Genomic DNA, 27567 nt, shown 5'->3' with positions numbered 1-27567 from the left:
ACTAGGCATGGTCACCGTATATGTCTCATGTACGTTTGGTAGAGCAAGGAATGACCTTCGCTGGCAGAACTAGAGATGGTGGCTTCTTGAAGAGATGATGGCTTAAGAATTGATTCTCGAATCCGTTCTATTAAACATAATCGATTCTATTACATGAGAAAGCTTTGATTACGAGGTTAGGAAACCGGTTCTGGTTTTTATATATATATATATATATAATTATAAAAAATTAATAATACTATATTTTAATTTATGAAAATTTTATTTTTTTTGTCATAAAATTGCTTCCTTTTAAATCTTTTCACTTTTACTTTCAAATTTATTAAAAATAAAGACAGAAACTTTACCTCTTCCAAATACATCTATTTATTCCCTCAAATCTATTATCTTAAGAGAAGACTCCTTAAAGATAAGTTCACTTTGAAAGATAGAGTTGAGAAACATGAAATGGATGGATATTTGAGGGTAAGTTGGTTATTGTTTTTTTGAAGGGATTTTGGGACGAGTTACAACAGATTTGAAAGTAAAATTTGTGAAAATTAGTGTAGAATTTGACTGATGTAACAGATAAAAAAAATAGTTTAATTGATAGAAACGAAATATTACCAAAATGCTCTTAATAGTGAAAGTACTATAAAATGATAATTATTAATAATATATATAATTGTAAAAATTATTATAAGGAGAAAAAAAATTATTTTTTAAAATGAAAAAAATTTGTATTTAAGTAAAGTGAAATAATTATTTTTAAAATATAATATTTTATGAATATATTTTACTGTCAAGTGGTATAATTTTTTTTTATTGAAGTGAAATTGAATATTCATGATAAAACAAATAATTGAGTGAAGTTACAATATTATATTATATAAAAAGTTTTCGAATCAAACAAGGTACAACTATATTTATCATAGTTTAAATGAAGTTCCTTTGGTTATGCATGTAAGCAACCTTTCAAACGATATTGTATTGACATCCCTATTAGACGTCGTCTTGTTTGGAATGGATGTGAAGACAGAAACTCGAAGCAGCTCTGAATAAGTTATCGTCTTAAATGTTCATAGTCTTTAATAAGTTACCAATTTTTTCTAAGGTATGATTAGATGAATGAGTTGTACCAATTTCAATGGTTGTGGCTGTTAATCGTGCATTTTGACGCTCCATGGCTTGTGATTGTCAGTTTATAATGGCACATAGTCTTCTTGTTTCAGTATTTGGTTTTTCCAATTCGTCAATTGTTTGAGAACTCATATGATTTAAAGTTCATTAAGGTGACATTAACAATAAATAAAAGAATAAAAAATAATTGTGAAATCAAATAAAATTGAAGTTGATGTAATGTAGCAAATTAGAGACATAAGTTAATGTAATATAATAAAGCAAATTCATAATGTCATGTAATACACTTATCAAATATTATCAACTTAATCATCTAATTTGTGCATAATTAAGTTAACATTATAATTGAGGTTAGCAAATTGTCGGTTCATGTCTAGAGATAAGTTGACCAAGTTATCTTCAATTCGTTAAACACGCCCCTACATTTGTTACATATCTTGTATTTTGTTTTGCAAGTTTTGTACCTCCTCCGACATTGAGTCATCATATGAGGATTTGAAGGATAGGGGTGATGTTGCACAGGGTCGTCATGTTGACCACTTTGATGTTGTGGTTTTTCTTCGTCTTCATCATCACCAACATCGTGCTACCAAACACCATTGACGTTGAGAATGTTCAACTTCCTAAAAGAATTGGTTAAAAAATGTTGTTTGCTTCCAATATGATGATTGCCATCAACATCAAGATGTATCCACTGTGTTACATGATTTAGGTGATCAATACACCATATGATAGAGGTATGTCACTCGCCTTACATTTAAGCAAATGTTGAATGATGTGATGAGGCCAATTGATAAATATATTAACTTTAAGCCCAAAACATAAAGATATCTTCTTGCAACAATTTTGCAAAATTTCTAGTGCGTGTAGTCAACATATGCACGATAACATAATCCAAAAGTCTTTATTAATGTTCAAACAACCAACCATTTTTAGACATTGACCCTACATTTCTTGTCTTACCATAGTAGCCAATGTCATCTCGCGGTCAAAGGGGAAGTCATCTGGTATATTTGCGAAGGATAATTTTTTACCCTCGTACTTTAGATGAGCAACATTCAACCAATCAGCTAGTTTTAATTTGATTATCTTTTTGTTCACCTCATTATGAAGATAATCATCTGCTGAGATCTTTAGATTTGAATATAGGACTTTGATCAAATTTAAATAGAATGGTCGTTCCAATCTCACAAAATCTGCTACTCCTTAAAAGATGAGGTAATGATGAAAATATAGACATGAGGTCGCAAATGATTCAAAATTCATAATCTATGTAACCACAACATTTCTTGTATAGAAATCAGTAGCGGAGTGTTCTGTTTGATGATTGTCGCTCACGAAACGACGTTGATTTAATACTTCTTCAATAGATGGTCTCGTATGTGTAGGAGTGTCTGTGTAGTCACTGGTTGTTTTCCCTTACGACTTTTTTGGGTCCTTTTATGTGATGATGATGTCATTAAGTAATAACTTCAACAAAACAAAAAATTTAAAACAACAAATGTCATAAGATCAATATAATATTAATAACAACAATTGAAGGAAGAGCAAAAATAATGCAACATTGTTCAATATTAATAGGAACAATACCATATTACAATACAAGGAAGACACAAAATGTTACAATAGAAATGGACTTAAGACTATTAAAGATATATACGTGGACTCAACTACACCTCATCGTCATGTTACACAACTTATTCAATCTACGATGTGGGCATATTCTCATTAACCTTTTTGTGCAACTAGGATTTGCATAGAGAAAATCATAACACTACTCCATAAGTGTATCGTCTGATATGTTCATTGCATATAACATCTCCCATATGTCGCCCTCCATGTATTGGAATGTAGGGGTGCGACGCATGATCTCCACTTGGTTATTGAGAATATCATTTCGCTTCTCAATGGCAGTCATTTGACGCTTTGTCATGTTTGATATTTTCTCAAAATGAGCATTACTAGATCCCATTATGTCCATGACCGTGTTGTTAACTTATGAAATTGTGCGTCCATTATGTCGACCATAGGTGCCTCCCGCTTTGAGCCATGTGAAGATGATGTCCCTACGGATGGAACAAAAGGCACATATTGAGTATCTCCCAGACTATACTCATCCATAAGTGGAGGGGATGGGGCAATTGGGTCATTGAACCCTTGAAAGATAGGTTCTTCAGAAATGTATTCCATTTGTTCATTCACATCAACTTGTATACGAACCTCCTAACAAAGTCGTCGTGCTTGCCTAGCTGTTCAAACTCCACTCCTAGTAGCCCGATCAGTGGCCCACAACTCAACCATTATATCATAGTGTCTAATGGTAGTAACAGCCCACTTAGCTGTAAAAGGCATTGCCTAAAATGCAATATTCAACCAAACCATGAATTAATAAATGCTTAAAATGTCAAAATAAAATTCAAATGCTAAGATATATCATTAATACATATATTAGGTCCTCCAAACTTCATTGTTTCAAATCTTTTGGATGTTGCATTCCATGCAAATCCACTTAGTGACCCAAACATATATTTTCTATTTTTCTCATTTTGACACTTTCTCTTTTTCAGGTCTTTCTTTTCAACTCAAACTTGACCATTCTTTTTCATTGTTTCTCTTCTCAAGACTTTTTCTTCTCTTTTCAGACCAACCAGATTTTTTTTTCAGACTCTCTTTCTTTCAATTTCACCTCTGACCACACACTTTCCCGTTCTCTAAATTCCTAAATTCTCACCATCCCTCACAAGAATCTAAGGATTATTTTGATTTGGGATTTATATTAACAAAGATAAACAAAGACATAAAACAAAGACAAGTAAACTAACAAAGACAAACAAGTTCAGGACAAATAGAAACAAATTTATACAAAAATAGAACTGAAAAAGAACACCAAAGACCATAAAATGTACAGAAACAAAATTGGAACTAAAGACATAAAACTAAAACTATAAAGCTAAAAGAAAAATAAAACTTGTTTATCTTATTTATTTTAAAAAAAACATATTCTTTATCCTAATATTTATTAGGCTCCTTAAAGTTATGTTATCTACTAATATAAACTTATTATTAAAAAGAAAAAATAGGAATGGACTTATCAATTTTATACTATTATCCTCAACCAGGATGTGCAACTTGATCTTTTCCATAGTGAACTCTTCTTGGGCACCCTACTTTAGAAGTAGCAACTCTTGCTTCACTAGATGTTGATGGTGGAATGACCTTTGAAACCTTTGAAGCATTCACAAAAGCAACTACTAGCTCTAATTCATTCACCCGAACTACACTTGGAAAATTAGAACACATTTAAGAAAATAAGTCAACAACATTAGTTCTAACATCCAACAAGCATAAAGGAATCAACAAAATATAGAACTACATCCTCTAACATAACAACTATTGCATCAACAACATCATTCACCATAATGACTCTAGGATCAACAAAACCACCCGCCAAAGGTGCTTCTTGTTCCTTTGAATCAATTTCAATTTCAACACTTGCAAAACACTTAGAAGCAGAACATATGGCAAAGCTAATTTCTTCACAAATAGCACGACCTCCCCCAATGCATGTACAACCAGTGATTTTTTTATTGCTCACTTCTAAAGAGTTTAAAGACTCAACAACATTAAGTTTAAGTTCTAATCGTAGATTAGTACAAGTATTTTCAAAATCATCCATATCAATTCTCACATCATCAAAAACTACATAGCTATCATCATGAGCATTAGATTCATCATCAAGAAGTGCATTTAAATTTATGCAATCATCAAAAACACTAGATGCATGTATATGAACTATATCAATGGAAAATGATAAATTTGTGATATTAGAATGATCAAAGCAAGGAGTAGTAACAACTTCTAAAGGTTCATCATGCATATGATCAAACATAATGAAATCAATTTCAGGATCACATAAATCAGCATCAAAATCCATTTCATACTGCAACACCAAAACATGGTCAACAACTTTTCTCATCTTTTTGCAAATACTCTTTAGAATTTTTGAAATTAAATTATACTTTAGGTTCAACTTTTAAATCAGAGTTCAAATCAGTAGCAATATAATCAATTTTTGAATGAGGTTCAATACTCAAATCACCATTAGAATGCACATGTTCACTTAATTGAGCACTAGCAATGGTCAAATCAGATATAAGGATAACAACAAAATTATTACACTCACGAATAATTGTCAACTCCCTAAAACTAGCAACTAGCTTTTCAAAATCAGTTTCAGTATAATTATGTTCATAAGATTCAGATTCAGAAATATTAATTGATGCATCAACACAATCATCCCTCATAATCAAATAGGAATTAGCATTAATAAAATTTGGAGCAGGATGTAAATCAGTGAAAAAAGGATTGGAGTATGCAGTTACTGATAGGATATAATGTGATAGGTTGGGTAATAGGTGCAGGAAAAAGGAAAAAATTAGTAATTAGTTGTTAGTTGGTTTGGGGGGCCTTTATAAGAAGGCTGGGAGGTCTTGTGTCAAGGGGAGCTTTTGATATTAGTTGTTTTAGTAAGAGGTTGTTCATGTCGAGGGAGAGTGCTCCCTTAAGAGTTGGGTACTATACAATGTATTCTTGCTTACCAGAATAATATATTGTTTTTGTCCAGTATTCTGTGTGTGTGCTGTTTTGAGTGATAGATAGACTCTTGTACTAAATAGTTGTATTAGTTATAGAGGTGGTTGGGCTCTCAATAGTTTGAAACTCTTAGACAACAGCTACCATCAATGGTGCTTCATTAGTTGTTGCCACTTTTTCCCCTTCAGCTCTCCTAGTCAACTTTTTGACAACAACTACCATTTGAGCCACTTGAATGACCATTCCTTGAAGATCTGATGATGGAATCCCCTACTCCCACTTATCACAAATTATGGCTGCCATGATTGGAAATTTTCCTGCTCTGGTGCAGTATATTGGTTCCTATGTGAGTGTCATAGTTGTTGTTGCAAATGCAAGGATGGCTGCTCACAAAATGGTTGAAAATCTAATGGTTTTTGCTGCCAAAAAGAATGATTGAATAGCTGCAAAGAATGCTCAAGAAAAGGCTCATGAAACAGGTTAGAACTGTGGTTGAGCATTGTAAGGGAAAAAGCAATTATGATGAATAACTTATGCTTATTAAATGGAAAAAAGAAGAACAATAACAGACCAACACCACTATTACAAAAATCAAAACAAAGGGATAAATAAAAGAACAAATATGCAAACTATATGAATGCAAGGTTTAAAGCTTAAGTCGACACAATTTTCAAGGTTTCTTCTAAAAATGCATGAATAAAGTGTTACTTTTGGTTTTTAAACTTCTAGGGTTTTAGAGAGAGAAAGAGGGGAAAAGCACCAAAAGAAAAAGAGAGAGGGCTGAGATCTAAAGCAACGAGGGTGAAGAACAAAAGAAACAAGAAAGCTCTCAACAAGATAATGTAAAAGTTACTCTGTTATGATTTTTGAAGTAGATTACAAATTTATACATGAAAAGTGTAATTGAATCTATTTTTGATTTACAATTCAACACTCCTCCTTAAATCTAAAACCCTAATTCGAAATTGAAATCCCCTTTCTTTGAAGAAAAGAAACTCCTTTCACTGATTGAATCTGAAAAACCCTTATTCTCCCATGAAAGAAACAGTTTTCATCGATTAAAATCGGGAAAAACCTTTCTTCTCCAAGGAAACAAACACTTTTCACCGATTTATATCAGGAAAAACCCTTCTTCTCCGAGCAAACCTCCTCTCACCGATGAAACCTAGGGTTTCAAACACCCTTCTGCACGATCTTCAAAGGTGTTAGCTGTCACGACACCAATTAGCTTTCTTTGGTTTAGAAAGCACTCAATGCTTTGGTGAGTATATCTGTGAGTTGGTCTTCGGATCTGCAGCATACCACCTCTAGCTTTCCATTGCTGACTTGTTCTCTGATCTAGTGGAATATGGTTTCCATATGCTTACTCCTCCCATGGGATGTAGCATGCTTTGCTAGATCAATGGTTGACTTGTTGTCTACAAATAGTCTAACTTTTCCAGCTAACTCAACCTTCAACCCTTCCATCAAAGAAACCAACCAAGATGCTTGACACGTAGCTTCGCAGGCAGCTATATACTTCGCCTTACACAAATCTGGTCTAGTGTTACAGAGATATCTCAGGCTTCCAATAATTTTCCTATAAGTTGTAGGATCTACAGCTTCCTCCTCTGGCTCCTTTTCCAACCTTAATCCCAGTTCTGCTTGGGTGTTGGCAGCATTGAAATTTAGCATGTCAAACCTCTTTAACAAGTCTAAAACATACATTGACTGATGCATCACAATTTCACACCCAGTCTCAATGAATTTGATCCCGAGAAAGTAGCTAAGCCTTCCCAAACCACTTATCTCAAACTCCTTTAGCATTTGGGGTTTGAAATTAGAAATTAGCTCGCACTACTTCCAATAATTAGGAGATCATCAACATACAGGCAAACTATCAACTTTTCTAGTTTGCGATTATGTTGACAACACTACACATACAACCCATGTTCTAAAACACATTTCTCAAACCCAATAATGTGCATGAAGCCATCAATTCCCTGGTTCCAGGCCCTTGGGGCTTGTTTAATCCCATAAAGAGCCTTTCTCAGCTATACACCTTGTGTTGGTGCACTTTGATCTCAAACCCCTATGGTTGAAAAACATACGCCTCTTTTTCTAGTTTACCATTTAAGAAAGCAGATTTCACATCTAGTTGATGCAAATACTAATGAAATTTAGCTGCTAAAGATATTATCAACCTGATTGTCTTAACCCTTGCTACATGAGCAAAAAGTTCCCCATAATCCACTTCAGCCTTCTGTAGAAATCCTTTAGCAACCAACCTGGCTTTGTATTTACAACAACAACCTGTGGATTTATTTTTGACTTGTAGATCCACTTTAATTCTATTGGCTTCTTATATAAAGGTAAATTAGTCAATTCCCATGTCTGACTCTTCTCAAGAGACTCAATTTCCTCCTGCTTTGCCTTCTACCATCTCTTATTTGTAATACCTTGTTCAAACTCAATGGGTTTAGCTTATGTTGTTAGGACATAATGTACAAAATTCCCTCATATTGTAACAATAGCATCATAGAATAACTCATAATCCCTCAAATGAGGTGATAGTTGGAGTTAGGGTTCTCATAATTTTATCCACCACATACTGGTTTGTAATGTCATCTTTACATGCCCTCATAGCATTAACCAGCTCCTGCACCTTGTCAAAATATTCTGCCACAGTTTCACTTTCATCCATGGTCAAAATTTCAAACTACCTTCTCAATGTTTGTAGTCTCACCTTCTTGTTCTTGTCACCATTCCCATAGATCTTCACCAATATCTCCCATATTTCTTTAGTAGTGACAACCTTTGAGATCTTGTTAAAGATCTTTGGACTGACACACTGATAAAGAAGAAAATGTGTCTTATTGTCCAGTTTCTACTGCATTTTCTAGTTTCTTTTATCTTCATTAGTAGCCTTTGAGTTCAACTCAAGCAAGCCCTCATCTATCACATCTGAAACATCCTGGAAGCCAAATATGGCTTGCATCTTGATGCTCTAATCATTAAACAACTCTCCATCGAATATTAGAAGTGGCCCCTGTATTCTTCCAAACCCTGTCATATTCTTTTTGATTTAACCTTGAAGCTTCTTGAACCTCCTTATTCACTCTAAGGATTTATCCTTCCAAATAACACTTTTTCTGGAATATACACCACACTCTTCCAGACTTATTACATCCACAACTCCACAAAAATCTTTTGCCATTAAGCTCTTGATACAATCTAGGATTTAAGAGAGAAGAGGCAAAAAGCACCAAAAAAAAAGAGAGAGAATGCTGAGATTTGAAGCCACGAGGTAGAACAAAAGCAACTAGAAAGCATTTAACAAGATACTGTAAAAAAATTTCTCTTATGATTTTTGAAGTAAATTACAAATTTATACATGAAAAGTGTAACTGAATCTGTTTTTATTTACAATTCAACAAAACTTCTCCTCTTTTTCTTTTTTTAATTTTTTAATTTATTATCTTAGTAAATTTTTATTATATATATATATATAACTTAATTTATTGTTGTTATATTTACTTTTAAAAAAACTTAAAATATTTTTTTTAAATTATTTTATATTTAGCGGGACACATCAGCACAACATCGATTCACCTATTACCTATTACATGTATATATTATAATATATAAATTATTGGTCAATCATTTTACTTTTTTATTTTTTAAATTGCAATAGTGTACCTAATATAATTTCCAGTTTTGTAAAGTTTCTCAATATAAAAAAAACGTATTTTTTACCTTTTAACAATTTTTTTTTACCTTTTAACAATTTTTTTCTTTTTATGTAAAAATTCTTAAATTAATTTATAATATCGGATGTCCTGACCACCCATAGGTATGTTGGTTTGAAAATTGGGAGAAGATGTGAAAGGAGTAAAGATGTAGGTAAAAAAAGTTTAGAGGGATGGAAAATAAAAATGAATATATTAAAAACATGAATTGCACTCAAAAATAAAAATAAGATATAAAAGAGAATTGTATTAAAGACTGGATCAGGATTTTTTTAGATAAGAGACAAAATTAAGTATACATATAAAAGAGAAAAAACTAAATAAGATTTTTTTTATTTTATTTTGCAACACCCATCTTCTAGAAATATTGGAGATATGTATTCTAAAATTATGTTTGAATTAAAAATTAAAAGATAAGTGGATTTGCATAGACCACTCCCTTAAGCAAACAGCGGCCACCATCGTCCCAGAGAAATCAATAAATATCTAAAATATTAGTTTATAAATAAATTTCTAAGGTTTTATATTATTTTTAAATAAATAAGAAATGTTAGTACATATTATAATATCTTAGGTTAAAGATAAAAATTCATTTCTTAACTAAAAATAATTAAAGAGCTTGAATAAATTTTAAAGAATATATGTAAATGAATAAATATTTAGTCAAGTTTTTTCATATTTATAAATATTTTACAACCACATAAAACTATTTTTTTAAGATCTCATGCTTGTATATATCATATTAATAACAATCTTAATGATTTCTCCTCGACATGAAAGACATATATATTTTATTAACTCATGCTATGCTTGTAACCATAAATATATTAAAATATCTCATACATATTTTATTAAATATATCTCATGCTATGCTTTTGACCATAAATGTATTTAAATATATCATACATATTTTATTAAATATATCTAACCTTGTGATCAATAATTTATGCATTATAATATATACATGTAATGTGAATGCATCCATAAACCTATAATGTGCAAACAAGTTATAGGGTTGTGGCTTGGGGGAGTGAACATGCTTATTATGGTTTTATCTTGAGAAAATGTTGGGGGCGTGATATGGGCATCTGCGCATAGTGACTTTGGCTTTTAAAATTGGGAGTTTAATGTGCAAACAAATTATAGGTAATCATGAAAAAGAGAATTTCATTAACTTACGTGGGTTGTTGGGTGCATTTGGAATGAGTTGGGGTATTGCCTAGTGATATAGTGATTGCAGTTTAGTGTTCTAGGTTGTTATGATGATGGTTAAGTGATAATAAGTTTGGTGAGATAGTCTATTAGGTTTTTGTATAGAATTTTGTGTTGATGGGTTCATGGGAGAAAAGCAAAAATGGTTTGCATGGAGATTCACGTGGGTTTAAGACTTCAATAAAGGAAAAATTAATAGGCCTGGACCCTTGTGTGTGTATAGAAAGTTATGAATGCATGAAAACCTCATATGTGCATGTGCAAACATAAAAAAGGACACTATAGGAAAGTGATGGACCCATGTGGGGTTCACTTTCGGAGGTAAATGAGTTTGTCATCATTTAGTAGGTGTATGTTGAAAAGAGGAAGTATGGTTAGTGCATAGTTGACTTATTCATGTGTTTTAGTTGACTTTCAACTTTGTGGTTTGTTATCTTATTCTATTATGTGGGAAATGCTTTGTATATAGTTACAATATGTGTGGTAATTATTTTTATGATCATTGTTTAGTTTAACGATGACAAAGTGCTTCACTACATCCTGCATTATAATAATGACACACAATTATATAAACAATCACAAAACAATTATATAACATAAAAAATGTAGGTAAACATACCAGCACACTAGACTGTGAAGGCAATCTACGACGATGCGATACTTCATCTGGAATATCACGTCGGAGTCTGGGAGCAAGATTCGACCGGTGTTCATCGACAACAAGAATAATGTAATGATGGGATATCATCTCAAACCACGGAAGGTAACTATCAACATAGTCAGATGGGAATCTATCGATGAACACAACCCTAACAACATGATGTTGAAAGTGCAACCAGACATTATTGGTCGCCAATATGTCCGCATATGCAACAATGGGTAGGTCTCGAGGGATGGATTGTTGAAACCCAAACTGGCTCAAAACACGCTCACGCAAATGACGGCTTAGCGTGTCACCAATCCTGATCCATCGCAAGAACATACAAATGTCGTAAAAAGGACGAGTCTCCCGATGTGACTCAAATAGGGACCAAGTGACTGAACCATATGTCAGTCAGCCAAGTGTACCCTTACCTCTACGAGGGTGGAACCCTACCTCGGTGACTCCCACTTTACAACACGTGATCTGTCTTCCATGTACAAAGACACTAGACGCCTTCTTCCCAATGTAGGGAAGTGCTCATATATCCAACTCTACAAAATTAAAAATTAAAAATTATTTCATAATCCACATTGAAACAATTCAAGCAAATCAAAGTGTAAACTATATTTGTACTTGTAATAGATTCAAATAACTTGTCATCTGCCTAGTGGAAGCCAAGTTGGCATCTCCTAGTTGCTCATATATATATATATATATATATATATATATATATATATATATATATATATATATATATATATATATATATGCTAGTGTAGAAACGCCCTACGCATATCGGCCACATGCATGTACGTCTCTAAAGAGCAAAAGGTAAGACACAAGAATGGATGTGGCAGTCTTATCAACAAATATAGTGCATCTAACTAGATGCAACAAATATGCCTGGGCAACGTACTCCCACTACTACTGCTCACAATACTCAGCATAGATCTCTCGAAGTCAGCTCACTTTCGCACCATGAGCTGCATGTATCTCAGCATTAGCTCTCCCGTCATTCACGCCTAAAAGCTCCACAATGGCACGTCGACTTTCTTCAAAGTCTACTTCCTCCATATTACAACACTAGCCTAAAATTGAGAGGTGCAGCAAGGATGACACATCATCTAAAGTCACAGACATCTCACCTACGGGGAGATGAAAACTGTTGGTCTCGAAATGAAATCTAGACTCTTATCGACGTAGTCATATGAGATGCCCACCAGAGACATCAAACCAGAACCATACACGATGTCTATAATGCCCTCGTGGCAAGATCCTAGTTTGTTTAACTTCTTCCCATGGGAGATCAACTTGATCTTTTCCGAACCTAAACAATAATATTTAATATAAAATTTATTTCAACTAGACAATAATAATTACAATTAAAGTTTTGCACTTACCCGACCCTGCCATATTGCATAGACAACATGGTGAATGTAATGTGTCAGTACTAAAACATCTACTGGACCTGCAAGAAATTCACCTTCAGGAACATTCTGATGCTCCTCCTCCTCAATATCATGCTCCTCAATTGCATCCTCCTCAACCCTCACATCTTCAAGCTCCTCAACATTAACATTATGCTAAGCTACTCCATGTCTTCTGTGAGTAGAAGTAGTAGGTCTCCTCCTCTTACCCTGTGAGAAACTCTCTCCGTCATGTGAAGGTGCACCTCAAATACGAGGCATATCTATTCCATTTTTTTTTATTAACAACATTACACAGAAAACATCCATTTCAAATAATTATAGAATTCAAAATAAATAAAATTAATTCCACTATTTATATAAAAAAACTAATTAATTAAAATATAACAATTTAAATAAAATAAAAACCATAAAACTATAAAAAAACATAAAATAATTAAAATCAACATAGCTTAATCAAAACTTAAATATTTAATTCATTAAAAAAATTAAATATATGTCTATAAATATAATTAAATATTATTATGTCTATAAAAATAATTAAATTTTATTAACCATAAAAATAATTAACATAACAGAAAATTTATAAAAGAGAACATTTATTATAGGAAAAATATAAATAGAACATTTATAATCATTAAATCATTAAAAAAAATTGAAGAGGTTACGAATCGGATATCCAAACGCAAAGAGGACTGAATTGGATTTGGATAATTAATTCAACCTATATCGGATGAATCAATTATCTAGATCTGATCCAATCTCATCGCGTTTGGATAATAGATTAAGTGCAAATCAGTCGTGAAAATAGTAACATAACAACTTTTAATCCTCTATAAATACTACCCTACAAGATCTATATCTACAACACACTATCCAATTGAAAATAAATATGGGAATCCACCAACTTTTGGCTAGCAGCGAGTAGAAGCAACGTCGACTAGAGGTGTCAATTTGACCCATGATCCGGGACTAGCCCTAACCCACTCTTGAAAAAGCCCCCTCTTAAGAAGTCCCTCAAATGGGGGCCAAAAAAAAGCCCCAACCCCCATCTCAAGGGGGTTAGGGTCAGGGTTAAGATGAGTTTAGCCCACTAAAATTTTTTTGGAAACTAAACTTCAACATTCTTAATAGTAACTATTAAAAGTACTAAATTTTATATTCATGTAATTGATTTCCTATTTCAAATTATTAAATAAAACTAATTAATTATAGTATAATAGAATATTTAATATTCAAAATAACCACTTTTTTAAATAATTAAAAACAATTGCAAACCACACACTTAATTTTATACAACTAAATAGTATTACAAATTTATTTTACTGAAATATTATAAAAATGCTTTATTTTGTTGTCAATTTTAATAAAATTATGTCTTATGTTGCAGACACCAATTAATAATATTTGCACTGCTTTTACAGTTCTTAAAAAGAATCACTGTTTTGTTTTCTCGACTTCTAAAATATCACTCAGTCTGCTTTTAATTATTTAAAATTAAAAATAATTCAAAAATTTATTATCTAAAATTTTTTGATCAAAAATAGTATTAATATTTTATGTGTAAATTAAACTTATGTTTTATTTTGTTTTTTTCTCTCTGATAATCTTCTCTCAAAATCACCATAAGATATATTATAAAAAGAAAGTTAATTTCTTAAAAATTTATAAAAAAAATGAAAATTTTAAATAGACCTAAAGTACTAAAGAATGACAAATGTTATAGTGTTTCAATTCTTTAACTAACACATTAAATAATTTATTTTTAACTTTCAACTAGAACACATAACATAAATGTATGTTTATGTTTATGTTTATATTTATGTTTATGACATTTAAAATGTAAACATTTTGAGTGAGTAGTATGACGAGATTGAATTCTATGGGCGAATACAACTTCAGTCTGCACAAGGTTTATGGGTTTTTTCTTTTTATTTTTTATTTTTGTTATGAACATGATATGTTGAGTATAAAATGAAAAAGAAAATCATTTATATTTAATTTCTTTTTCAATAACTTTCTAAGAAAATAAAGAAGCCTACTTTTTTAAATCAAGAGCTTCAATTAGAGAAAATCTTCTCTTAAATTTCAATTAGGATAATTTTAGATAAAAATTTAATTTCTTACTTATAACTTAAAAAAAAAGTGAAATTAAATATTTAAATTTCAAATTTATAAAATGATCTTTTAATTATATACTTAGAGAATCTAACTCAATAAATATTGTCATTTTGCTTTTGCTTCTTGATTTTAGAACTCTCCTCTTATAAAAATTTCAATTTATTTTCTATAGTAACTATTTTTGTAACAAATTAGGAGTTAATTATATTTTTTCTTGTATTCAAAATGAACATTTTTTCTAAAAAAAAGGCCCATGGGTTAGCCCTGGTCCACAGGGCTTTTGAAGATATTTTGGCCCCGTGGACTTTTTCTGCGAGGGACTTTTTGGCCCTGTGGTTTTTTTGGCCCCAACCCACGCGGGTTAGGGCCAAACCATGTAAGGAGGGCCAAATTGACAGGTCTCACATCGACGAAAGGAACAACACCACCAAAATGACAAACACGAAACAATGTGGTGTGTCGTTGGATCCAACAACAAAAACAACTTCAACCTCCACAGAAATAACAAGACGAACCTCTGGTACTTAAGAAGACGAAGTTGTGGTGTTTGTGTGTGCCTGGAATGTGCTTGGAAGTAGTGGAAGAAGACGAACCTATGGTGTTGTGGTGCCTCTGTGTTGCTGAAGTGTGCCTGGAAGTAGAGAGTGTGTTGTTCAAATGAGATGCGAAAGAGGGGAGGAACGAAAGAGAGAAAGAGAGAAAGTGAGATGTGATGTGCTTTCAAATGCGCAAGTGTGAAAAATAATAGCTCCTGCTGAGGAATAATAACTGATATTTTAGAGAATCTTTGACCATTTAATTCTTTTAAATATTAATACTGTTTTAAGTATGGACAATATTGACATTTTGAGAATATTTGGAGGTGCAAAGTGAAAGACTTGGAGGTGTATGGTGAAATACCCATGTTGCATGAGCCAAAACAGGCAGACTAACTCATATATACCACTCCAAAAATTAAATTAACTTATGAAAATTTCAAACAACCATTCCGATTGGATTCATGTCGGTCACCGATTTTGTTTCCATTGTAGTAAATTGGTCAAAATTACCACTATCTCATTGGCTTTGGTATACAGCAGGAAAAAGGTGACTTAAGATTCAGCCAATTTATAGTTACTCTGTGAACACAGAAAAAGGAAAAAAAAAGATTCTTTAGTTGTTGCTTGTTTCAACTGAAAAATTGTATGTACTCAATAGATCTTCGTGTCATCAAACAAGGTAAAAGGAACAAACAAGGGCGAAAATATCATATGTGAATTTGTACAACATATTTAGAGTTCCGACACTGAATCACCAAGGATGTGTTTCTTTGAGAGGGTTTACTGTGCGAAAGGATTTGCAAGTGCGAATTGGCATGTATCGAATGTGTTCACTTTCCCGAATTCGCAAGAGTGAGAGAGTAGATTTGTAGGATGACTTCCTCATCCCATCTCACCAAAGTGAGGGATTTGCGGGTGATAACTAATGTTTTACAATAATGTACCTATAACGAGTTTCAAAAAATATGATAAAAATTAATTTGCATTGTGGTTTTAAACTTTTATATAGAAAAATGTTCTTTGTTATTTATTTTTTTCAGATTTATAAAAGACTTCTGAATTAAAAAAAAAACATAAACAAAATTTCAGATTTACTAATCCGGAAAGTATTTTTTTAAATGTATTACGTATTTTGACAAATATATTCAGATTTGGAAATTGTTTTCTAGAACACGTTCTTGGAATTTTTTTCTTTTTTATATATTTGGAAATTGTAGAAAGAAATTCATTTTGAAAACTCGTTCCAAAACGTATTTTATGTATTTCAGAAAACTTTCTCTAATATATATCACATATGTTCCGAAAAACTTGTTCCAGAAAACAATTTTCTGTTTTGAAAAATTTCTCCTTAAAATTCTGTTTCGATAAATTTATTTCAGAAATTCTTTTCTAAAAATCTTATTCTAAGACTCATGTTTCAAAAACTTTAAAATATTTATTTAAAAATTTTCCATAATAGATATTCAGAAGTCACTTTCGTAGAAAATAAAATAATTATTCTAAAAGTTATAAAAGCACAGTTAGAGATTATGGAAATGAAAAAAAAAGCCCAAATAAAAGCCGCACCAAATCACACGGCGAGAATTTAACTCTTTAATATTGGTGGGCACACCTATGGTGAAAAGGAAAATAAATTTAATATTTTAAACAACAATTTTAAATAATAATTTAAATTCCCAACAGAAAATACTCATTGTGACTTAAATTCGCAACAATAATTTTAAATAATAATTTAAATACACAAGTTAGGTCATTTCAACCATATCATACCATCGGTTTATAAAATAAATGTATAAATTACCCAGTTGAAATTATAAACTGCTGCTGTCATCTTCTTCACACTGCTCCACGACACAATAATAATAATAAATAATAATAATAATAATAGTAATAATAATAATAATAATAATAATGCATATTGAAAGAAAATTATTGTGTGAATCTACACCACGAAGAAATCAAGAAATACTAAACGCCACGACCTAAATTCGAGAATTTAAATTTTATATTTTTACATATGAAGGGAAGGGGCAAAACCTATTTTGCAGGATATTCCAAATTAATGATGGATTTTCATGGGTATGGAATTGCATCTTGATTTGTAGAATAATATATATATAAATATATACCCTGATTTTAGAGAGTGTGTATGTTCCAATTTTCAACCCTTGAAACGAACTACAATGCAGGAAATATCATCCTTACTGTCTCTGTTCAATGCCTCAGTGGCTAGTTGTTTGGCTGCTTTTTGTGGATCCTTTATTCTTCTTGCAATATCAACAGCTTCTTGATTTCCCATTACCTGGAATAAGTGCAAATTTTAAGTACATGGAATAATTATTTGCCAAAACAATGTGTTTTTCCTTTCCCAATTTCCTGATGCATCATTGAGTTTCATTTTCTATTGTCTAAGACTTCTGTGTTAACACTTCCAAGAAAATAAAATGTATAATGTAAAAACTTTATGCATAAATTACCTACAAGAGAAACTTATTTTGATATAGACTTAAACTTTTCAACCCTCATCCCAAGTTCCCAACCACTGAACCTGCTGAAATGCTAATGGAACTTGCATGTATGGCATAAAAAAAACACTTGCAACTATTAGCAGCAACACACTATCAAACACTTTTTAGTGATTCTTGATTATTTGACTCAATTATAGTGCTTTTTGGAAGTGTGTGTTATTAACCTTTTAGTGTATTTTGAAGGTTCAACAGATAGGTAACAGAAAAAATTCAGAAGAGAATCTGGACTCAAAATATTGGGAATGGTAATGAAATGGAACCCTAGATGTAGTGCCAATGATGCACTTGTCCACACATAGGCTGCCACTATTAGCAATTGCAATGATGTTGTTAGTCAGAAATTGGGACAAACTTTTGGATTTGAGAAAAGTTGAAATAAAAATGAATTAAATTGTTGGAGGACAGAAGTAAAAGAAATAAAAAATTCAAGGTGAATTAAGGCATGGAAAGTGCAGTTTTGCCTTAATGGAAAAATAGAGAAAAAGAGAATAACATCAACCTTCCATAGACCATCACTAGCAAGTATCAAAAGTTCAACATCTGGGGTGATATCAGCGTACTGAATGTCAGGATCAGATCGCAAGTGTGTTTTGAGGTTTTTGTCTCCAAAGGCTCGAGAAACTGCTAGCTGCCCATTCACTCTTGCAACATCACCTGATATAAACCACAAAAATGAAGAAATTATTACAAAATAGAAAGCATTCAACAAAAAGGAATCCTAATATTTTCAATCATATTTCATATAGAATGTATGTAATCAAATAATTCTTAATTCATTTTGAAAGTATAACATTGTTTTGTTTTTTCAAATTATTAGTGATACAGATCTAATTTATTTGATAAACGTTTAATTAGTAACTGTGATGATGGTGATAAAGTTATTCAATAAAAAATTGTTCATGCAATTTGGACTTTACAGTGATGTCAAATCATTCCTCCTCATATGGTTTCTCCTCAGTGTGTAATACTTATCCAAAAGTGTAGGAAACTATGTTGAACTATAAGGCTTTTTCCTTTATTCTCTAGAAAAAAAAATAACGATGATAGTAATCATAAACCATAATGATATTATGGTAATAGTAATAACAAATCATGATTAAAGAGAAAAAAAAGATGCTCAATGATGAACAGAGTCCAAACAGAGAAGTTCAGAGTCATTCTACAAAGTGAACATGTGATAAACTGGGATTGATTAAGTGTAGCCACAATGAGTAGCATGCCCCTGTGGTTGGGTTTTAACACAGAAAATAGTAACCATTTGGACCATCAGTTAAAGACAACTTAGAACACTTAGGCAAACGAATTTTTTTTCAGCACACCCTAGAAGCAAATGATTCCATTCCAAAATAATACACTTATTGGCTACATTTCTTGTTTATGTCCACAAGAACATCTCAACAAATGTTCACTCTTTTAAAAAATTGTTCTCATTACAATTTTTTTTAACAAATTTGAAAAACCCTCTTAATTATAAGTTGTTGAAGTTCCTACATTGACTAAAGATATGTCTAAATTATAGTATATAAGTAAGTATATAAGTTACCTTATACTGATTTTGTAAAGTAAAGTTATATTTAAAATTCATTTTCTAAGAAGGTATTAAAGCCTGATTCTGATCTAAGGACAGGTGACTTATGGGCCAACCACACTTCTGTTGCGCAGCTCTATTTCTACAATTATAACATAAGTTTTATGAATAGACTTGAGGAACTCTTCCCAAATAGCAAAAACCCGAGTATCCCACTCAAAAATTTCAATAGAATGATAAAGACTATCTCACTTGCATGTGACTCTCGCGTCTCTTCTATTAAATTTTCCTCCCTTCACACAATCTTCCTCTTAATATAGTCTCTTCTCTCTTGCCAAGAGCTCTCATTTACAATGGTGGTAAATGACTTCATTCACGAATATGATTTAGTATACTTAAATTATCACACCTCTCCTCCTAACCTCTCATAATGATGGTGGAATCCTTCAAGAGTGAACATATGTTCTACTACCTCTTGGAATACACTTTTTTTTTTAATTTCTACGAGATTTCACATTAACTAGAGATAAGACTAAATTACAATATACAAGTAGGTGAAAACCTCATCTTATAAGTTGGTTTTGTAGGGTTAAGTTAGGTTTAAAATTCACTTCTTAACATAGTATCAGAGCTATATTAGAGTCTATCCAGCAAAGTTCGTTCTTTGCTACATTTATTGTTCCACATGTTATCGTCTGGTTATCGAACCACCCATAGATATATAATCCCACGCTCGAGTTGTATATGCTTAGGCATGAGGAGTGTGGTAGAGATCTTATATTGACTAGAGATAAGACCAAATCACAATATTGGATGTAAACCTCACCTTACAAACCATTTTTGTAAGGTTGAATTAGACTTAAAGTCCATTTCTTAACACCACCTACTTTTTAAGACTAGAATCCGGACAACTCCCAAAATGGTCATAACTATGGCAGGTTATGAGTGTCCATTGTTAAGGTAAGCTTCCAACAAGACAAAACCATGATTAGTTCGTATCACATTATTTGATCAAAGGTTTAATGTGAGTATAGAGCTTGACCATAGCTGCTTGTGATTTTATTTGGATTAAATAATAACTACAAAATTAAAATTCAGGGAACATTAATTCAACAAATGAAGTTGTGTTGTGATAACCAAGCAGCTTTGCACATGACATCTAACTCACTTTTTCAAGAAAGGACTAAACATATACATATATAAATAATTGTCATTAAGTCTGAGAAAATCATCTCTCAAAATAAATTTCACTGCTGAATAAATTACAGAAATCTATCTTGAATTTATTCTCGTGTAATGAAGTTAACAACTTAACATGCATTAGCCACAACCATATGATACTCATTCTACTTTATAGATATCTCATAAGATCCAACCATCTAAAAATTGGAATGGTGGCCATATATAAAGCAATATGGACAATATCTTACATTTAAATTCAGGTTACTTACATTGGCTGCAGCTTACTTTGATTTATTTTAACCTATCCTTCACTTTTTTTAAACTTTCATTCTTTTCTTTCAACCCATCCTTTACTTTTCTAATGAGTACAAATCATGCATATAGAACAGTCAAACCTCTCTCTCACACACACATATCATGTCCATCTCTCAGTTAAATGTAATTTGAAAAGGAAAAATAGATTGAGACTTGTAAAATCTCATTATGGGAAGAAAAAAAAAAATCAGCATAGAACACCTAAGGCAACAACTCAGAACTTGCAGAGGGTTAATTGATGAACCTGGCATGTTTGAGACAAAGCCACCTCTTGTCTCAATGCTGCCCCTCTCAGTATTGGGCTCATGATCAGTTGTCATCTGTGCAGCCTCCCCTCCCCTTGACACAACAGCTCGAGAATCTCCTACATTGGCTACCCATAATTTCTGATTATTTATGAGAATTGCAGTCACTGCAGTTGATCCTCCTCGTCCCAAATCAGGACTATGAGAAAGAATTTCCTGATCTGTTGTTACATAGGCATTAGAAATGGACATGAATGGATCATTCCAGAAGTCCTCCTGGATAAAGAATCACAAATTCACAATCATAAATATACTAAAGATAGTAAGAAAAGGTACAATAAGCCAAATTTACCAGTATTTGATCTTTCAAATTTATCTTGCTAGGACAGAGATCTTACTACCAACCTCTTCAAGACTTTAAAACTAAAAGGACTTATCATTCATATGGTTGATAGCAGTATATTGATTGCCAAAAAGTATAGGAACTTGAGAAAAAGAAAATCAGTATACTATAAGCAATATAAAATTGAAATGAACAAAACTCTTATCCAGATAAATCAGATGAAATTATGATAAATGCATAACAGCTCTTCAGTTTGATTCAACAACTTACTTCCTTCAAGATATTAGGAAACAGATGCTTTTGTAAATAGGCTGGTACACTGTCTCCCAGGTGTCCATCATATATAGCAAAAAGGCCAAGCTCTCGCCCATTAAACTCGACAAATTTTGCTACATGGTAGTCCTCCATGGGATGGTTTGCTTTCCCTTTGACTAGGCTATAGCCATATTTGACTGAGGACTGACTGCTCTTGCCCTTGCCAGAGTTAGATGAAGATCTTCCTCCAACCACCTTCAGATAGAGAAATTGAAATGCAACAACAGGAGAGTTTATAGATTTTGTTTAACATATTTCAATAATGTATAATAACGGAAAGGAAAGAAAAACTTTATATCTATTATTACCAAAAGGGAATGAGTTGGAAGATGTCACTAAGACAATGTGAGAAACAAAATGAAGAAACATATTAATAATGATCTCATATTTCCATCTAGCTATGGGGTTTTCTATTTAATCAATGCCCAGATGCTGCAAGAAATCCATCATTGGCATGGTACCAAAATATTATCTGTCAGCGTAACTAAACATATGGGGTTTTTACTCCATTGTTCTCTTTCCAACCTGTTTCAGTATCAACATTTCTGATCCAGTAAAAGATTGATCATGATTTGTGAATTATTCATCTCACAAAACCAACCATATTCTTTCTCTCATGATGCAAGTAACACTTCTGGCCACTCTGGCACCAATATTTTCAGGCAGTGAAGGAAGAAGCCAGGAAGTGACTAACCCTCTTTGAGCCTCTTGGCATGTCCTGACCTTCAAATCTACTAAAATAAATTTTCCCAAAAGAAAAATCCATAAAGGACTATTTCTTCCTTCAAACAGATAGTCAACACAAGCTGCTCAAGTTTACCTATTACCGATTGTCTTCACATTCTTGACTAGCCTTCTGTCAGTATATGCCAACTTATTTTCAAATTAACTGGTAGCCATTGTAAACAAATATAAAGTCATTTTTAGGCTTTCACTTAATAGCTTAAGAGAATTAGTTGACATGGCACCATCTCTGATCTGATGATCTGATGATCTGATTCCATCACTATATCTGTGACCAAGTTTGAAGTTGAGAAGCTTCCATTGTCTGATAACATTTGTATCCTAATGGTTGCTTGCGCCCATGTTATTCTTGCATTCATGTTGTACTTTTACGGGTGTGTTTAGCTTTCGTCTCTCTTTTTCCTCAAATTAACTCCTTACGTGGGTTTATCTGCTTTTGCCTTCTTTGGCCCATTTCTTTCCATTACGCTACACAATAGCTACTTGGTTCTTATTCCTAAACTGGCTGGCATAGTTGGTATATTTTTTTTTGGCAGTTTGTTTAATTTAGATATATTCTTTTGCTGTGTCATTCACCATGTTCTCTTCCAGCTATATGTTGATCAAGCCAATTCAGAAGACTCAATTTCACATTCCAGTCCTCAACTGACGTTTTGGACATTCATCGTGGCAACCATCCACTTCTCTTATAAACATTATTCAACAATCATTTTGCAGTACCTCTGTGAGAATGCTTGGAAAGAGAACAATGGAGTAAAAAGAAAATTCCAATCATAAGGAAAGGAGTTATTCCAACCAGGGGTCAGATTGAATTTCCAAGGTTTGCATTTTATGCCAGTTAAGAAAGTGAAGATCGTCAGAGGTGAAGAATGGATCACTTAGGCAGAAAAATAATTTGAAGTGCAAAGAAGTGAAGATTATATAGCCTAAATTAACAAAGGAAGGACCAACAATTCATTGGTTTAATCTTGAGAGAAACAGAAGATGATCTCACTTGGAATTAGTGCTTCTATGACCAAGGGTTCATGAGTTTCTGTGAAACCTTTACTGTATATACAACAAAACCATATGATTGCAGGTACATGAATCAAACAATACCAATGTCTACTGTATAAAACCAAATTATGAGAAAGAGCTTTTACATTCAAGGCTTTTTCAATATTTTCTCTTGGAGTTTTCCTTGGTCAACCACTACCCTGTCATTGATCTATCCTCCATCTAACCAATTCTTTCAACAGGTGATTCAATTGTTCGCTTCCACACGTGGACAAACCATTTCAGGCAAGATTATGTCAAATGTTCCTCGAAAGGTGGTATTCCTATGTAAATATCCATTACTAATCCTATTTTATCTAGAAAGAACATTCATCTAACAAAATATTCTATTTCCAGAATACTTGCGCTATAGCTAGAACTTCACCACCCAGCTATCAATACTGTTGGAAATATCACAATGCCTCCTGGTATAACCAAATTAAGTATATAATGGAAGATACTTCGCCCAAAGCAAACTGGTTTTGTTGATTGAGTTAGACTAAAATTCAAATTCTAAGATTCCAGTTTATCTGATCAAGTCACTTGCTATTATGTCATTATTATTAGACAACCCACAAATGTTCAATTCTGCAAACTTCACACTTGAAATATCCAATTATCATTGAGGGAAGTGAGATGGAGTTCCTACATCAATTAACTCAATGACCAAATTAAAGTATATACGTAAGAAAAAACTCTCACCTCACAAGTAAATATCGTAGTGTTGAATTAGACCCAAACCAAATTTCTAAGACATACCATAAAACACAGTTGGTCTTGTAGCTATTTAGAAAATCTCCTTTTAAGCCTGATGAGCTCCATTGTTTTATCACAAATAACACAGTCACTTATCAATTTCATCCATTCTTGTAGTGCATTCCTATTATAGGAAAATCCTCCAAGGCCCCACTGTTCTTTATAATTAAATGTCGGTATGAGATATCTCAAACTCATTCATTTTGTAGTCGTCAAGTCCAAAACATTCTCGCACGGACGAACATGTTAGAGATATGAAAAAAATATTGTTATGTCTCTATCAAAAGCTTAAGCTTTCAGAAAAGCTGGTTATTGGCAACTGTTTGAACAGAAATAATCAATTCACAGAACCTTTCTCATCAAGATTAAGAAAATAAAATTTGGAAAAGTCCCAAGTCCATTCTCTAGCACAGCAGCAGAGCTTAAATCTCAACTCTCAATCAGCAATTCACCACATGACATCCTCACATCCTCATATGGAGATTGATTATTTCCAAAAGAAAAAGAAAATATTCCAAAGGGACAGAATTCCTCACCTGGCTGACAGAGCTGAAGCAACAAAGACTGTCCATATAATCCAGCCCCACCTCAAACTTTCCGTCTATCAGTCAACATCTAACTCTTACCACAAAACTGCAAAAAAAAAAAAAAAAAAGAGCTCAACGCGAGTGAAAGTCCAAAACTAAAAAGTTCCAAAAGAAAGCCGATCAATAAAGGAAGCAATTCAATCATCCCAGAAAAGAAATTCAAAAAAAGAAGATAAAAAAAAAGGAAATTCCCAACACCCAGATAATGAATTGGTAATCCAAAAACTCCCTTACCGATCCAAAAATCAAAACTTTTCCCTGGAAAAAGATCTGGAAGTCAATTGGGTCGTCTCTAGTTAATTGTTAAAGGAAGGAAAGAGCGAGAGAGAGGCAGAAATTAAAGGGAAGAAGGAGAAGAACGTATAAGGAGTGAAATTTTATTGATTGATAATATAGGAATAGGAAGATGGAATAGGGGATGGATGGTTGAAAGAGTAGACTTAGATAACCGTCTTGTATTGGTTTTGTTGAGAAAGTCTTTGCGCAGTTTTGTTAGCAACGGAATGAGAATGGGGCCAAAAGGCATAGGTTGCCCTTGTTGACTTTTGCAGTTTCTCTGTGCCTTGTTTTATTGCTGACACTGTTTCTTTGTTTGTTTCTTTCTATGATTTATTACAGCTGTTTTTGTTTTCAGAATTCACTTGACTTCACAATAATAACGTGATTACATTACATAGTTCCTTCCTTCCTATAAACCCAACATCGAACAAGCTGATTGTATTGTTTTGTATTCTACTGCATTGTCATTCATTGGTGGAGTTTCTCACCCGATCTGGGGGGTCCACTCCAAGGTCGGCCAAATTTTCAACCTTCCATGTTCTCCTTCTTGCTTCCTCCCCAAAAGAGTCAAAAGGAAAAACAAACCAAATTACAATAGCACAGTACAATACTCCTTTGTGTACTCGAGTGCTGTAAAATTATTACTACAAAGACTTGGATTCTGTACAGCAAACAAAAGCTTCTATTTTTCTAAACATTAATAATATGGTAGATGGACCACAATATTTGGATTTTTTTTTGTTAGGTTTTTAATTGGAGAAATAGGAAAGATTCCATATTACTTTTCATATTTTTCTGAGTTGTTACTGGTTAGTTATCGATTTTGATATATTCTTAGGGTTTTTAAAAGGAAAAAAATTGATAGTAATAAATTCAAAATAAATTTTTATAAAAATAATTAATAATATTAATTAAAATCTTAAGATAATAAATTTATGAATGTTTCTATTATTTATTTGTATTGGATAACTTCTGACATGTATAATTTAATAATATTATAAAATATTACATTATTATCATATTTAAATTGAATTTGAGTATTTCTTTTGTAAGAATTAACTAGTCCTGGTTGAGTTTTTATATTCTTCCAATATATTAAAAAATGGTGTTGTCAAAACGGACTATTCAATATCATTGGGTAGGACTTATTATAGATTGACTATTTAGTGAATCAATCTAATCCGACTTACTTATTTATGATCAACCAAACATAAGATTTCATTCACACACAAGATCATAAAATTTTTTCAACAAAATTTTTAGTAGTTTCATAAGGATTCAATATTATTTTTGCATAAAATTTAAGTTATTAAGTATAGATTCGTGAACTTTTCATGTTACCTAATTATTCCATACAAAAATAATTCTACTCGAGTCTCTTTTTGATATTTTATAAAATGACTAATCCAACATAAAATAATTATTAGAAAAATTAGGTGAATTGATGAACTAACTGACTCACTGTAGGTTCAATCCGGATAAACTCAATTCTCAAAGTTTTTTTCAACTAATTCGATTTGAATTCGTGGTGGACCGAGATAACTTATAAATTTCAACCCATTTTCACAATAGTATTAAAAACATGTTAAATATATTTTGAAACATCAATGTTAATCAATATATTTTGAAGATTTAACAAGGGACAATATAAAAAAGTTGAATTCCAAATTTAGAATGTAGACGTCCATGGTTAAACTTTAACAAAGAAAATCTACTATAATGTAATAGTTTTACATTATCACCTGTAAGATAATTATATTTATAGAAAAAAAAAAGTATTTGACACCAATAATTATCATTTAATAATATTTTATAAGAATAAAATGATCCTTACAAAGTAAATTTTTGTATTACTAAAGGAAAAAAAAAAGAGAATGAAGAATAATGAAAGATAGTATTAACGGCTGTAAAAAAGTCTTTGTGTAAAAGTACCATTTTCTATTGATTTCTATGATAACTATGTAGGACAATGTAAAATTGTTCAACAGGACTATTAAACATAAAAGGTCTATGCATTATTAATTAGTCAGAAATCAATTTAAAATATTTTTAATTAATTATCATAAAAGTTAATAACTTATTTTACATATGAAATTGAATGAAGATATAAAAAGGTTTACTGTGCGAATACGTTTTAAGCAAATCCAAAATATAAAATGAATTTAATTAGCATCTAATTTTAATTTATTAGACTCAACTAAAGCGTTATTTAACAAGTATAATTTCCATATCTTCTAATGTAAATATAAATATAAATATATATATATATATATATATATATATATATATATATATATCTAATTTTTCACTTTATTATTTTACCAAAAG

The 27567-nt window shown here is 31.9% G+C and overlaps 2 protein-coding genes across 4 annotated transcripts; both read right to left on the bottom strand.

The window, feature by feature from the left end:
• Nucleotides 1-7050: 7050 nt before the first annotated feature.
• LOC128195196 (uncharacterized) lies at nucleotides 7051-8395 on the bottom strand. Its single transcript, XM_052872269.1, has 3 exons — nucleotides 8304-8395; nucleotides 7910-7979; nucleotides 7051-7548 (listed from the first exon to the last, which is right to left on the bottom strand). Exons 1-3 carry the CDS (start codon nucleotides 8393-8395, stop codon nucleotides 7051-7053), a joined length of 660 nt encoding a protein of 219 aa, XP_052728229.1.
• Nucleotides 8396-17273: 8878 nt separating this feature from the next.
• LOC108320952 (probable protein phosphatase 2C 9) lies at nucleotides 17274-25500 on the bottom strand. 3 transcript variants are annotated; one of them, XM_017552547.2, is made up of 6 exons: nucleotides 25195-25488; nucleotides 24910-25006; nucleotides 21794-22033; nucleotides 21180-21456; nucleotides 18410-18564; nucleotides 17274-17684 (listed from the first exon to the last, which is right to left on the bottom strand). In XM_017552547.2, exons 2-6 carry the CDS (start codon nucleotides 24943-24945, stop codon nucleotides 17544-17546), a joined length of 849 nt encoding a protein of 282 aa, XP_017408036.1. In that variant the 5' UTR covers nucleotides 24946-25006; nucleotides 25195-25488; the 3' UTR covers nucleotides 17274-17543. The 3 variants fall into 3 exon arrangements, with proteins under 3 accessions (XP_017408036.1, XP_052734499.1, XP_052734501.1); XM_052878539.1 differs by lacking the exon at nucleotides 17274-17684 and having other exon boundaries at nucleotides 18136-18564; nucleotides 25195-25500; XM_052878541.1 differs by lacking the exons at nucleotides 17274-17684; nucleotides 25195-25488 and adding an exon at nucleotides 23577-23629 and having other exon boundaries at nucleotides 18136-18564.
• Between the last annotated feature and the right edge of the window lie 2067 nt (nucleotides 25501-27567).

Source organism: Vigna angularis, chromosome 1 (genome assembly GCF_016808095.1).
Source record: "Vigna angularis cultivar LongXiaoDou No.4 chromosome 1, ASM1680809v1, whole genome shotgun sequence".
Taxonomy (NCBI): Eukaryota; Viridiplantae; Streptophyta; class Magnoliopsida; order Fabales; family Fabaceae; genus Vigna; species Vigna angularis.
This window is presented reverse-complemented; position numbering and strand designations above follow the sequence as displayed.